General features: G+C 35.9%; 1 protein-coding gene across 6 annotated transcripts in view; it reads right to left on the bottom strand.

The window, feature by feature from the left end:
• The window catches only part of Wdr33 (WD repeat domain 33), an 87460-nt gene that overhangs the window by 27147 nt on the left and 47140 nt on the right, over positions 1-13173 (bottom strand). For 5 of the 6 annotated variants that reach the window (XM_083132166.1, XM_083132170.1, XM_083132168.1 and 2 more), the window contains exons 9-11: positions 11371-11501; positions 9576-9651; positions 5375-5536 (exon numbers count right to left, since the gene is read on the bottom strand). In XM_083132166.1, coding sequence (XP_082988292.1) covers positions 5375-5536; positions 9576-9651; positions 11371-11501 — 369 coding nt within the window. The remainder of the gene's footprint in view (positions 1-5374; positions 5537-9575; positions 9652-11370; positions 11502-13173) is intronic. The other variant, XM_083132171.1, reaches the window with a different exon arrangement.

Genomic DNA, 13173 nt, shown 5'->3' with positions numbered 1-13173 from the left:
TTGAATTGATTTAAAATTCCTGATCCTTTAACAACCCTGGTGGAAATTCATTAATTTACAAACAACCATATTTTTAACGAAACATTAATCCCACACAATATACTGAGTTATTTTTCGCAATGTTCCAATGAATGGCAAGAGATTTGGGCTATTCCTTTTTCTTCCTTGATGTTTAATAGATTATATTTGTCACGCACCTATAACGTTACTAGCAAACATTTGTGAATTGTTCTTTCCTTGAAACGTTAACATCTACCATACTGAATTTATTTACGTTCCTTATGCAGATGGTATGTACCCAACTGCATTTTGTTCCGTTCCGCTACAGTGGTTTACATTTTGTTACATTCCTATGTAACGTTAATTAACCATATTGCCTTTCACTTCGTTCCGTTACGGAGGATTGCATTCATTACGTTCCTATGTACCGTTATTTACTACCATGTTGCATTTCGTTACGTTTTTTTGTAACGCTAGTATATACCACAATGCATTTCGTTACTACGTTCCTTGTATCCTTGTAACGGTAGTATATACCATATTGCATATTACGTTATGTTCCAATGTGCTCATTTCGTTCCGTTCCTTTATAACGTTAATATCTACCATAATACATTTTGTTACGTTCTCTGTAACGTCAGTCTGTAACATATTGCATTTCGTTACGTCCCATGGGTACCAGCAGCTGAACCATACTCTTCCTCCTACAAAATGGAACGTACCGTGTAACGCAAATTGGGTACGTTACGACTCCCTGGTTTTAAATTGTTTTGTGTTAGTTTACGTATTACTGGTGCTTTACTACAGTCTTTTAATGCCTTGCTATACATACAATTAAAAACAACGAATTTTTATGTACAACTCTTACATCATTACGAATTCATGTAGGGAAGTTAGAAGGCATTTTGCAGCAGAATTCCCAGATGTTCCTGTTCCACACAGAGGCAGTTTGAAAACTTGTGAACAAATTTGTGAAACAGGGTCTGTTCTTTATAAGAAGAGAAGGGTAAAACGGCATGTCCTTACTGAGGAGAAATTAGATGACGATTGGAACATACTCCTCAAAAATCCCTCCGGCATCTTCGACAATAAACAGACATTTCCATGACGTCTGTGTGGCGAGCTTCCAAGCTTTTAAACCTGAAGTCAAACATTAGAAGAATTGAAAGAAAACATCAGGAGAGAAATTGAAGCAATTTCAGAAGAGGAACTGATTGATATGTTTTAGTGAAAATTTCCTAAAACACTCTTACTGCCTATCACGCTAGCAGCCACTCCATAGGCAACTTGACTGTGAAAAGTACTGTATTATTGGCTTAGATGTATTTTATGCAAATTCCACACAGAAATATTAAAAAAAACACTGTGAAATACCAACCTGTTCAGAATCTAAAAACAAATTAAGAATAATTAAAGCTATAAGAATACTGGACTGATTCCAATGTTTACAAAATTCTGATTCAGCAACTTAAACATTATACTTAAAACACTAGTTTTTTCAATTTGTATTTCTGAAAGGGAATGAAGTCCTCTTTCCGACACTATAATACAAAATGGGGGTTTCCATTTAAAATTTCACAGTTGCTTCCCACCCCACCCCCAGGGGCCGGGGGTGGGGAAACAAGTGTGATATCATTGAATAGCTTTCTTTCACTTATTAAACATGTATTTTTTCGTTTTCCGATTCAATGTGTATTTCTCACGGTATGTGACCGTTCCGGCACTTTTGGACCACCCGGTATAAGTTCTTACGAAAATCTCATGCTTGCTCTACAGTACTTTTCACTGTCAAGTCGCCTGTGGAGCAGCACATCTGCTGGCATTTAGACCCACAGCTTTATTCTGACTTTGGCACTAGATGCACGTGTGCTTCAGTATCCAGATAGCTGGTGTCCAGTTTGCATGTGTTTGTGAAGTGTTAAGAAGCTAACAAGTGTTTTAAATTGTTTTGTGTTAGTTTACGTATTACTGGTGCTTTACTAGTCTTTTAATGCCTTGCTATACATACAATTAAAAACAACGAATTTTTATGTACAACTCTTACATCATTACGAATTCATGTAGGGAAGTTAGAAGGCATTTTGCAGCAGAATTACCAGATGTTCCTGTTCCACACAGAGGCAGTTTGAAAACTTGTGAACAAATTTGTGAAACAGGGTCTGTTCTTTATAAGAAGAGAAGGGTAAAACGGCATGTCCTTACTGAGGAGAAATTAGATGACGATTGGAACATACTCCTCAAAAATCCCTCCGGCATCTTCGACAATAAACAGACATTTCCATGACGTCTGTGTGGCGAGCTTCCAAGCTTTTAAACCTGAAGTCAAACATTAGAAGAATTGAAAGAAAACATCAGGAGAGAAATTGAAGCAATTTCAGAAGAGGAACTGATTGATATGTTTTAGTGAAAATTTCCTAAAACACTCTTACTGCCTATCATGCTAGCAGCCACTCCATAGGCAACTTGACTGTGAAAAGTACTGTATTATTGGCTTAGATGTATTTTATGCAAATTCCACACAGAAATATTAAAAAAAACACTGTGAAATACCAACCTGTTCAGAATCTAAAAACAAATTAAGAATAATTAAAGCTATAAGAATACTGGACTGATTCCAATGTTTACAAAATTCTGATTCAGCAACTTAAACATACTAAAAACACTAGTTTTTTTCAATTTGTATTTCTGAAAGGGAGCTTTCAGATTGAAGTGACATGTGACATAGAGATTTCACACTGGAGTGACAAGAGACACAATTCATGCTATTGAGAAAAACTGTCCAGTCCAAATGGCATGCATGTAACAAGTGTCATTCCTGTACAAAAGATTGCATTTATTATAGAGGGTTAACTTCCAAGTGACATGTATTGCTTTGGTCTGAAAGCTCAATAAGTGTTTTATCAATATCGACTGATGTAGATGTCTTAGTTTATCGATGAAAATTGAAATTTTTCAATGTAACGTTTCTACTAACATACTAAATTTAGGGCACAACAAGAAGATATACTCTGGTTTTAAGATAGTTTCATTTTCTAGGGAAACTATTGCAGTCACCAAATTTATATCAGATCTGTATCCATACCTTATCAGTATCAGTATCTGGAAAACTTTCCTACCAGTCCATCCCTTATTCTCGGCATAAATAGTAATTCTTATGCTTGTTTGTTTCTATATGGTTATCTAATGTCATGCATTTCTGTTTAACTACAACGATGAAGATGAATCAAGTAGATGAAAGTAGACACAACAGAACATGAAAACTCATCATGCATATGTACTGAAAACTTAACATACAGTGATGGACAAAAGTATTCATACAGTGGAACTGAAAGGAAGAAAGGACGAATTGCAGCAGCTAGGAAAACAATAAGGAAGTCAAAACTGTTAATGCTTTACCATGTATGCACCAAACGATATATTGACAACAAAAATAAATATCAGATACTGCTTGTAGAAAAATAAAATACAATACATTCTCAATACCCTCTTCTTTGGCTGGACAAAAGTATTCATACACCAACATAAAAGTTCACTTTGAAGAAAAGAAAGAAACAAATACCATGTCGTCAGTATTAAGTATGCATTCCACTGTTATGGAGAACAGCTGTCAGTCTCTTTTGCATAGAATGAACAAGAGGCGTGGTTATTTCAGATGTAATATTGTGCCACTCATGCAAAATGACCTCTTTCGGTTTATTCTTGCTTGTTACGTCATGTTTTCGGAGTCTGGTTTCCAAATGGCTCGAAAGATGTTCAATGGGGTTAAGGTCAAGGGCCTGAGGTGGAGTTTTGAGTGTGTGGGGAGTATTATATAACTACCAAAGGTTGACAATCTCAGCTGTATGTTTAGGGTCGTTGTCCTGCTGGAAGTAAAAATCATTCCCAAGACCCAAATGATCGATACTCTGCTGCAAATTATTCTTCAGAATATCCAAATAGACAAATCTATCCATAGTTCCCTCAATAAAGACGAGTTCTCCAACACCTGAAGCTGACATACAGCCCCAGACCATAACGCCACCACCTCCATGTTTAACTGTGGCCAAGAGATTTCAAGGCTCAAGCTGAGTATTGGGCTTTTTCCACACCAAAATTCTACCATCACTATGGATAATATTAAATTTACTCTCGTCCGTAAACAACACTGTATCCCAGAAGTCCAAACTTTTACTCACATACTCCTTTGCAAATGTTAATCAGGCCACCTTGTTCTTCTTACTGATATATGGCTTCCTTCTAGGTACCCTAGCTCTGTACTCTGCTCGATTGAAAAGCCTTCTAATATTTCTTGAGGACACTTGTTTTCCCAGGTGTTCGTGAACATGTGCCGACACTGCTGACGATGTTAATTTTGTTTTTTTCTTGATCATTCTCAACAGTCCTTGTTTCTCTCTCGAAGTAAGTTTCTGAGGATGCCCAACCCTTTCCCTATTTATCAGCACTTTTGTGTCTTTACATCGTTTGATAACACTTTGCACAGTCGCACGACTTCTCCCAACTATGTCTGCGATTTCAGAATATGATTTCTTATTGTGGTATAATGATATCGTAATTCTCCTCTCTTCGATCGCGGTTTCCTTCCCTTTGCGGCCCATTTGACTTCCTGCAGCACGCCAACACCAGACCAAACACTTCCTTACACAGGTACAAGTGCAGCAAACAAATATCTGGCACTGAATGATGGAAACGGTTGTTTCATGAACTTTATTTGGGGTTTATAACCTGGCGTATGAATACTTATGACCATCCAGAAAGCAGTTTATCTAAGGATTACCCACATTTCTCATGACAATTTCAATTGTATGCACACAATTGCTTTGCGTTTCTATTCTTGCCATTCCAATGGAGCATATGTGCTACAGACTTGACTTGCCTTGCCTTTACGTTCTTCTTTGTATAATAACATGTTTCATTCAGATAATGCCTTTGTATGAATACTTATGTCCATGACTGTATTCAATACAGATTTATGCAATGCACACTTACGACAAAAGACAACACTGAACTAAAATACAAAAACACACATATCTATTGTTCATTTCATTTCATGAACTAATAACTAACCCCAAAACACTGAAATTGGACACTGACAAGACAATACATATTACACAACATTTTTTTCACACATCCACCACATTGCATGCATGTGAAAATTTGAGTCTGCGAACTTTCTGATAGCACCTTATAGCTGCAACTGGGAATAAAGCCAGCAAGCTAGTAGGAACACAAGGTATTGCACATGACTGAAAGTAAGAAGGATCATGTTCGTCCATATATATATATATATAACATGCATGGTTTTAGTAGGTATCCCAGCAACCAAGCTTGTGAAGGTGACATGCAGCATGCTAAAACTGAAAATTTGTATACATACGTTCTACCGGGAGAACTTTGCCATATACTATAATAGCAGATGGTTGCAGTTCTGTGAGTGGAACCATACCGCGAGGAGGATTTGACTCGGCTAATTGCGATATAGCTTCGGACAGCATGTCCTTATGCCGTGCCTTACTATCCTCACTATCGTCCTCCTCGGCTGAAAAACAAATCCTGCTGTTACAATTTATCTTGGAACACAACTCACACCTTGCCTTACAGGTTGGGACTCGGAAACAATGTTTCCCAAAAAACAATACTTTTCTTTCTTATTTTTGCCAGTATACCTGGAACACCTTTGTATGTAACAGTCTCAAGAACTAGTTATTCTAATAATATCAGGGAATGAATGTAGATTATGCAGTTTAGTATCGCATAACATATAAATATCTCCTGATCAAAATTTCGAAAGTAAGAAACTATTGAAATTAGTTTAAATATTAGCTTTTCACCAATTCTGATAAGCCATTTTTGGCCATCAGGAATCAACTTCAACACATCCTTACTAGCAAAATAGAATTTATACCAACAAATGCATGTAGAGTGTTTAATTTCTTGTGACAAATTCATTTTAAATATTCTGATTCTCTTACTAGCAGTAATAATGGCAAATATGTACACTGGTTACCATAATATTGTGTACAAATTTATCAGACTCATGGTTTTACAATTATGTATCCTTACATTTTATTATTGTTCCTATATTGTCATTTTAAATATGAAAACCCAATTCATGTGTAAACATTGAAAATAAATGTTTGAGAATTTACATTCCATCTATACAGTATATGTTACTGTTACTGAAAATGTATATATCATTCTTATAATAGTACTTGTCTAATCTTCATGTTAGTCCAAATCTAGTTGAGACAAAGGGATGGTCTGTTCTGTGTGTTAAAAACATACAGAAAGTACTGTTCTCAACCACTTATCTTACACTAATAACATATGTTGCAACAGTCATGAGGCCCAGGACCTCACTCCCACATCTCTCAGCAGAGGTGGGTGGTCATCCAGTTACGGGATGACATGTAGTTAGCAGAACAAACTCCCAGTCATTGTTGCAGGTTTTCCATGACCGGCTTCGTATTCATTCATAGCTCCCCAATTTCGTCACAATGGCATGGCCACCAGTTGCATACATTGGCCGAAATCTCAGGAGGAAAGTTGTTATTCTTCCCCAGGAGACTTTAACTAGCCCACGTCCTGTAGCCCAAGCCCAAAGCCTGATGCCTTAAACTGTACAGCCACGGTGCCAGACACTTTGTAAATACTTAATAAGTTAAAACATTCTTAATAAAGTTATTTTTGATGATTCTGCTTCATTTTTTGTCATTGTTTTTGCTAAAACACCTTAACCAAATTCATTATCTCTAATATAGTGGAATCTCGATTTCCAGTACACTGTGGCTAATGAACACATATGTTGGGGAAAAGATGCATAATCTGGGAAAATTTTATTACAATTTTCTTCATTCATGTTAGGGGAATAAAATACGTGGTTGTATAATAAATACACGTAAACAAGTTGCTAACTTTTTCTGCAAAACTAAAGGTTCTATTAATTTCGCCGACCACTTCCACCATCTCCTTGGGAACTTGTTGCTTCCCTGTTGGGCTGGCTTCCAATACTTGATATTTCCCTGCATGCCATTAGGAGCACTGATGTAACCAGTTTGTCTGCTCCATTAGCTGCACACACTGCTGTCAATGTTTAGTTCACGTGGAAAGCTCATAATCGAGTGCATCAGCAGCAAAACAAGCAACAATAAATGGAAAGGATTGCCTTCCCTTACCAGCATACCACACCCAACCACCTTGCCAAGACCCTGAGACAGTTCGACATTAAACTAGCACAAACAATATTTCTTCTCGCCTCTGAACAACCCAGTGTGATCGCATTACATTGGCAGATCTATCGGAGCTATCAACGAACATATACAACAGCACTTGTCAGATGCTAAAAAATCCCAACCAGCTACCCGACTAGCAAAGCACCAGTCAAAAATGTTTCACTCAGGTGCACAGTGCACACACTAATTGACACCAAAATGAAAGAGATGAATGCAATTATGCACTTTCCACATGAACTAAACATTGACAGCAGTCAGGCGCATCACATTTAGCTCCTCCTACTGCAGCAACTGAAACCCAGTGTGTGCAGCAGGAACTGGAAGCCAGCCCAACAGTGAAGCAACAAGTTCGCAAATGGATGGTGGCAGGTGCCACCTAAATTAATAGAAACTTGAAAAGTAAGTCTCGTGGAAAAAGTTAGTAACTCATTTACGTGTATTTATATTTGTCTACATTGGGATCTCACAAGTAAGATGCATAAAGTTTAATGCATAAAGTTTAAAAAAAAGAGGATTTCACCATACGTGTTTGCCATTCTCTGCTGACGTTGGAACAACAGGTCACTGGTTAAATGATCTGATATGTGACAATAAGACAAATTCTCAACAAACAAGGTACAAAACCAAATATGTGACCCAGCAAGATGGGAAATACAAGCAACTTACCATTTCACAACAATTGTATCAATACAATGTACAACTGCTTTTTGTATTTAATTCATTATAAAATCATCATGATTAACAGCATTGATAAACAATAAATGATTTAAAATGTTTTCAATGGTTTACAAAACTTATGTAAATATTTCAAAACAATTTCTATATCCAGAAATCACCTGGTTGATATCCCACGAAAACCTCTTTATAATTTCTATATTTTTTTTGAGATTTAAATCATAGGCTGAAGTAAAAGACACATGTTTCTTTCTTCAACACTACATATTCTTATGCTATGTTTTGTGGGAAAATACTGATCTTGTATTTAACCCCTTAAGTGTGGATGGCATTATATATATACGCCCTCCTCATTGTGCTGCTGTAGTGCGGAAGGCATATATATACACCTAATGTTTGTTTCAACTATATTCAATTTACTGTGGCATATATAGTCACACAGACGTTTGATGAGATAGTTCTAGCTTTAGTAGAAACAAAAAATAGTAGCAAGAGAGGAAAAAGATTAAAAAGAAAACAAAACTAATTCTTCCTTTCTTCTTCTTCTTTCTTTTCATCTTTTTCCTCTCTTGCTACTATTTTTTGTTTCTACTAAAGCTAGAACTATCTCACCAAACGTCTGTGTGACTATATACGCCACAGTAAATTGAATATAGTTGAAACAAACATAAGGCGTATATATATGCCTTCCGCACTACAGCAGCACAATGTGGAGGGTGTAAACTGAATTTGACGAAAAACCTATATTTTCCAGCAAAAAACATACATTTTCCAGTAGCGACTTGTTCAACAAATTCCACACTTAAGGGGTTAAAAAAAACTACTGAATTCAAAAGTTACCAACTTTTCACTTCACCACAGTAGCCACAAAACGAAAAAAAATAAAAAAAACATATATATATATATATTTGTTTTAGATTCATGGTACAACACTAATGAATTTGTTGATGGTTTGATCAGTCAGTATTCATAAAGCTTCTGCTGAGAGAGGAAATAAAATAAATAATTAATTGAAATGAGAGGTGATAATTTAGGTTGTAGTGTATGAGAATTATGGATAAGAAATACAAGGTAGAGTCAAATGAAAAACTTTAATTTGTTTGTGTTTCTTATCAAATTGATTTCTGTATCTAGAGCTACACAAGTTTGTTGTTAGCACAGACCTATTCCTGATCTACATATACTTTCAAGTTTGAGTTAATGCCTGTATACCTTAAGAAGAATAAGTCTTTGGGGTCCAGGTGCAGTCACATATGAGCCACTGTGAAGACTTTTCCACCCAACTGCAAACTGAGGCCATTGTCGAACTTTCACCTCCATTAGTAAACTTGCTGGTATGGTAAGCATGCACAGAGATATTGAATTATCATTTGCAGAGAAATTTCTGTAAGTTTTAGGCTGATAGAGGGCAAGAAACCACTCCTTTTCACTGGTGCAAGTGTGTATGAGAGGTGCCACCTTTAAAATAACAAAAATGGCGTTTTGAAGCTTACATGATTAGTGTTGCAGCCTTGAGGTCGTTTTGTAAATAACAGTTGACACCTCATGCAAATTTGAGCTGTGTACAGTCTGCCCTACAATTTTTATTGGACTTTTAAGGCTTTCATTTGACTCTTGTAATAAAATGTATAATCCCAACCAGAATGAAATTGAAAGAAACAAACTACTTACTTTTGCCATCTTCATTGCCTTTTGTCTCATTCCACTGTGCTTGGAAATTCTTTGGGATTGGTTTCGCATATGGCACCTGCAAATATTTAAAATATCAATAAATATGTTATTTCCCTCCTCTTTACATCAATAAGCACATATGAACTTATTGAGAAAGATGCCAAAATTCAGACGATTTATACTTGATGCTGTGAAGCATTCTATATTGCCACTTGATTTTTTACCATTACCTGCCTTTTCTGCCTGAAAGGATATGATTTGATTTGGTTTAAGTTACTTTGTTTTTCTGCCACTTTTGGCTAATCATGAAGATGAAGATGAGTGATGAAATTGATGAGGGGACACTCACAAAGAACACCCATTCAAACCCAAGACCCTTGGTATCATAGCGTGGTATGCTAACCACTCTGCTACAGAGGTTGGCTGCCTGAAAGGAACATAAACTGTAAAATGTCTAAGGTATTGATGATTCCATAACAATAATAATTATCACTGACTGCACAAGACAAGTTCTAGGGTGTTCAAGAAAAAGCACTTAAGTGAAAAAATGCAATTTTACAGCAAACATTTATGTTTATTATTTTATTAGCAAACATAACACACATGATATACATGTTGGTTCACCATTGTTTAGAAACTTTGCACTAGCCTAATATAAAATTATACTTATAATATTTTTTATAATTGATTCAGTGCGACTTAGATCGGAAATCTTTTCCTGAACACCCTAAAGTTTCAGAATTATATAAATTGTCTGATAGGTTCCTTTCCTCTCTACCCTCATTGGACTGCTGATCAGTGTTGCCAATCTAATGTTTTCCCTCCAAATATGATAACTAATAGATAGAGGCATGCATATTTCGTTTTTGACGAAAACACGAAATGTGAAATAACACATTGTAATGTTAATTTTTCATGTTTCTGAAAGGTGTGAGGTGCATTTTCCTACCGTTTTGTCATGAAATGATGCGAAATGAACTGCAAAATGCGAAATAGACTTTTAAACATGAAATTTACCGTTTATGTACCGACGCGACACTTTCTGAAGTCTGAAGTATCCTGTGAGTTATGCAATTCACGGAAAATTGATTAATTCTGCTGTAAATATTTGAGAAGCAAAAATGGACCCCTTTATACAGGAATAAACTTAATATTCTGGTAATGATTTGATGTGCTATTAGAAGGGATATGTTTAATTTGTGTTATAGTGCAGATTTTAAATCAAATTTGGGATTATATTCACATTTTTAAAACCAAAATGTCATTTTATATGCCGCTTTTTCACTGCTATAACAGCGAAATTTCATTTTATTTACCGCTTTTGAACCCGAAATTGACTCTGTTTTTGTATCAAAATTTTGCTTTTTTATTTACCAAAAATATGTGCCTCTAGTAATTTCTATATGTTGGATATTGGTTAATGGGAATTGTGGTGTTGATTTGAAACTTTTGTTGGTGGATCTCGTAAATTGTGCCTGAACTTTTCACGGAGGCAGACTGACTTCACTGTTATAGAACTAGCATGTTCCAGTCAGTCTTGAGTTTTGTTTTAAGCCAAATGTATGCACAGACAGGCTAATCGAGATGTGACTTGCAGTTGACAGTGGGATCGAACCACAATGTGCCTCCGCTGAGTAAGAACCCAGGACCCCTTGAATTCAAGATGATGTTCTTACACCACAAAGTTTGTTTTAAGTGTACTTTATACATTGGCCAATCACAAGCTAAAATTTAAAGTGAAAGTGGGAATGCAGTAATAATATTACACCAAAAACAACACTTGAAAGTGACTTACTTTCTTTTGGGGTTTCGAGTTGTCCTGTACATTTTCGAAGTCCAAGCCTGGTATTTGTGCATCCATATCTGAAGGTAAAATTTCCACACGGTCTTCTGGACCCATTCCAGGAATAGTCCTAGAGCTTGCTTCTGTAGGTAAAGCAAAGAGAAAAATTATGAAATTTACAGTTTCAATCCCTGATGACAGGAAAAACTTGTAAAGCCCGATTTTCTTTAGTATAGGGCACATCAAGAAGGTAGTATCTTTTTGATAATAGCGTAACAAAAGAAGTTAGTTGAACAAAATGTTTTATTCTTAAAAGTATATACTATGGCTGAGCCAATAACACTTTGAACCGATACAGATGTTGATACTCTTAACAATACTGATGCTTGAAAATTGTAATAATTAAAAGTTGTTAAAATATTGATTAAAACTTGTTTGTAACTATTCTGCTCCAATTATATGCATCAATTTACCAAGATATTTTCCTTATAATATACAAGAATTACATCAGAATATTAAACTACATGTTATGTTATCACAAAATTAAGTTTTTCACACAAAACTGGTGTGGAATAAAAACAAACTTTGAATTTTGCATAATTTTCAGGAAAATTATATGCTGCAAAGGTGTCACACAGCATTTTTGTAGAGCTCGTGAAAGACCAAAATGCCGGAAAAGTATCAGCTGGTATCGGTAAATAAATTCCAACCGATACTTTCCAATAACAATACATCGACATCGGTTTTGGCTCAATCCTAGTATATACCTTAGGTTTGTTTCTACAGAGGCATTCATGGCATTGAGGTTCTTATTTTGCTGAGCCACACGTCTTTGTATACCCTCATCATACACTTCTGCTGTCAGTTCAGTGGCAGGAAGATACAAAGGCAGCTTCTAAGTTCGCCCAGTATGCGTCAGTTGAGAGTGAGCTTTCGTGCATGTTGCATCACAGTAGAGCGTTTTTGTACTTGTTTTTGTGGGCAATCAACATGAAGCAGATAATAGAGAATCCTACGCTGTCCTGCGAAGTGAGAACCGTCATTCGATTCTTTCATGCTAGAAAAACTCGACCTTCAGAAATTTCTCAAATCACAAAGATTTATGGTGAACAATAAAGAGATGCAGCAAATGGTAACTGCATTTCTCAATGGACTTGCAGCAGAAGTCTATGAAAAAGGTATAGAAAAACTTATAGTTTTTCTTGTATGTACACATTGCTTGCATTATAGAATTATTTTCCTGTAGTTTACGGTTATTACAAGCATAAGAAAACAGTTTTTCTTTGTGACGTTTCAGGAGAACACACGCTCCTTTCATCAGACATTTATTTTCATTTTGACTAAAGATACAGTTATAACAATGGTTAAAATAAATGTCTGATGAAAGGAGCGTGTGTTCTGAAACGTCACAAAGAAAAACTGTTTTCTTATGCTTGTAATAACCGTAAACTACAGGAAAATAATAGAAAAACTTGTCTCCAAGTACGATTAGTGTCTCAATGTGAGGGAGTGCCTACATAGAACAATAGTTCAAAGTATGTACTTTCAGAGTAAAAAAGTATTGTTCTTCTCTTACTACGAAACAGGTACTACTCTCTGAGTTTCTGAGTAATTATCATCATCATCATCATCCTTCAGTTTCCTGCCTTTGGCTGAGTCGGCATAGAAAATAAATTGAGGCAAGACTATAAACTGTACTGGGCAGGTACCGAAGAGGGTGGGAGAAGTGGGGTTGGATTTGTAGTCAGAAGTGGAATAAATGAGGAAGTAGAGAGGGTAAATGACAGAATAATAAAACTAAAAATGAATGTAAGA

Source organism: Lepisma saccharinum, chromosome 12, assembly GCF_977018435.1.
Source record: "Lepisma saccharinum chromosome 12, izLepSacc3.1, whole genome shotgun sequence".
NCBI classification, from domain to species: Eukaryota; Metazoa; Arthropoda; class Insecta; order Zygentoma; family Lepismatidae; genus Lepisma; species Lepisma saccharinum.
Note: the sequence above shows the minus strand (reverse complement) of the source record. Positions and strands in the feature narration are given on the sequence as shown.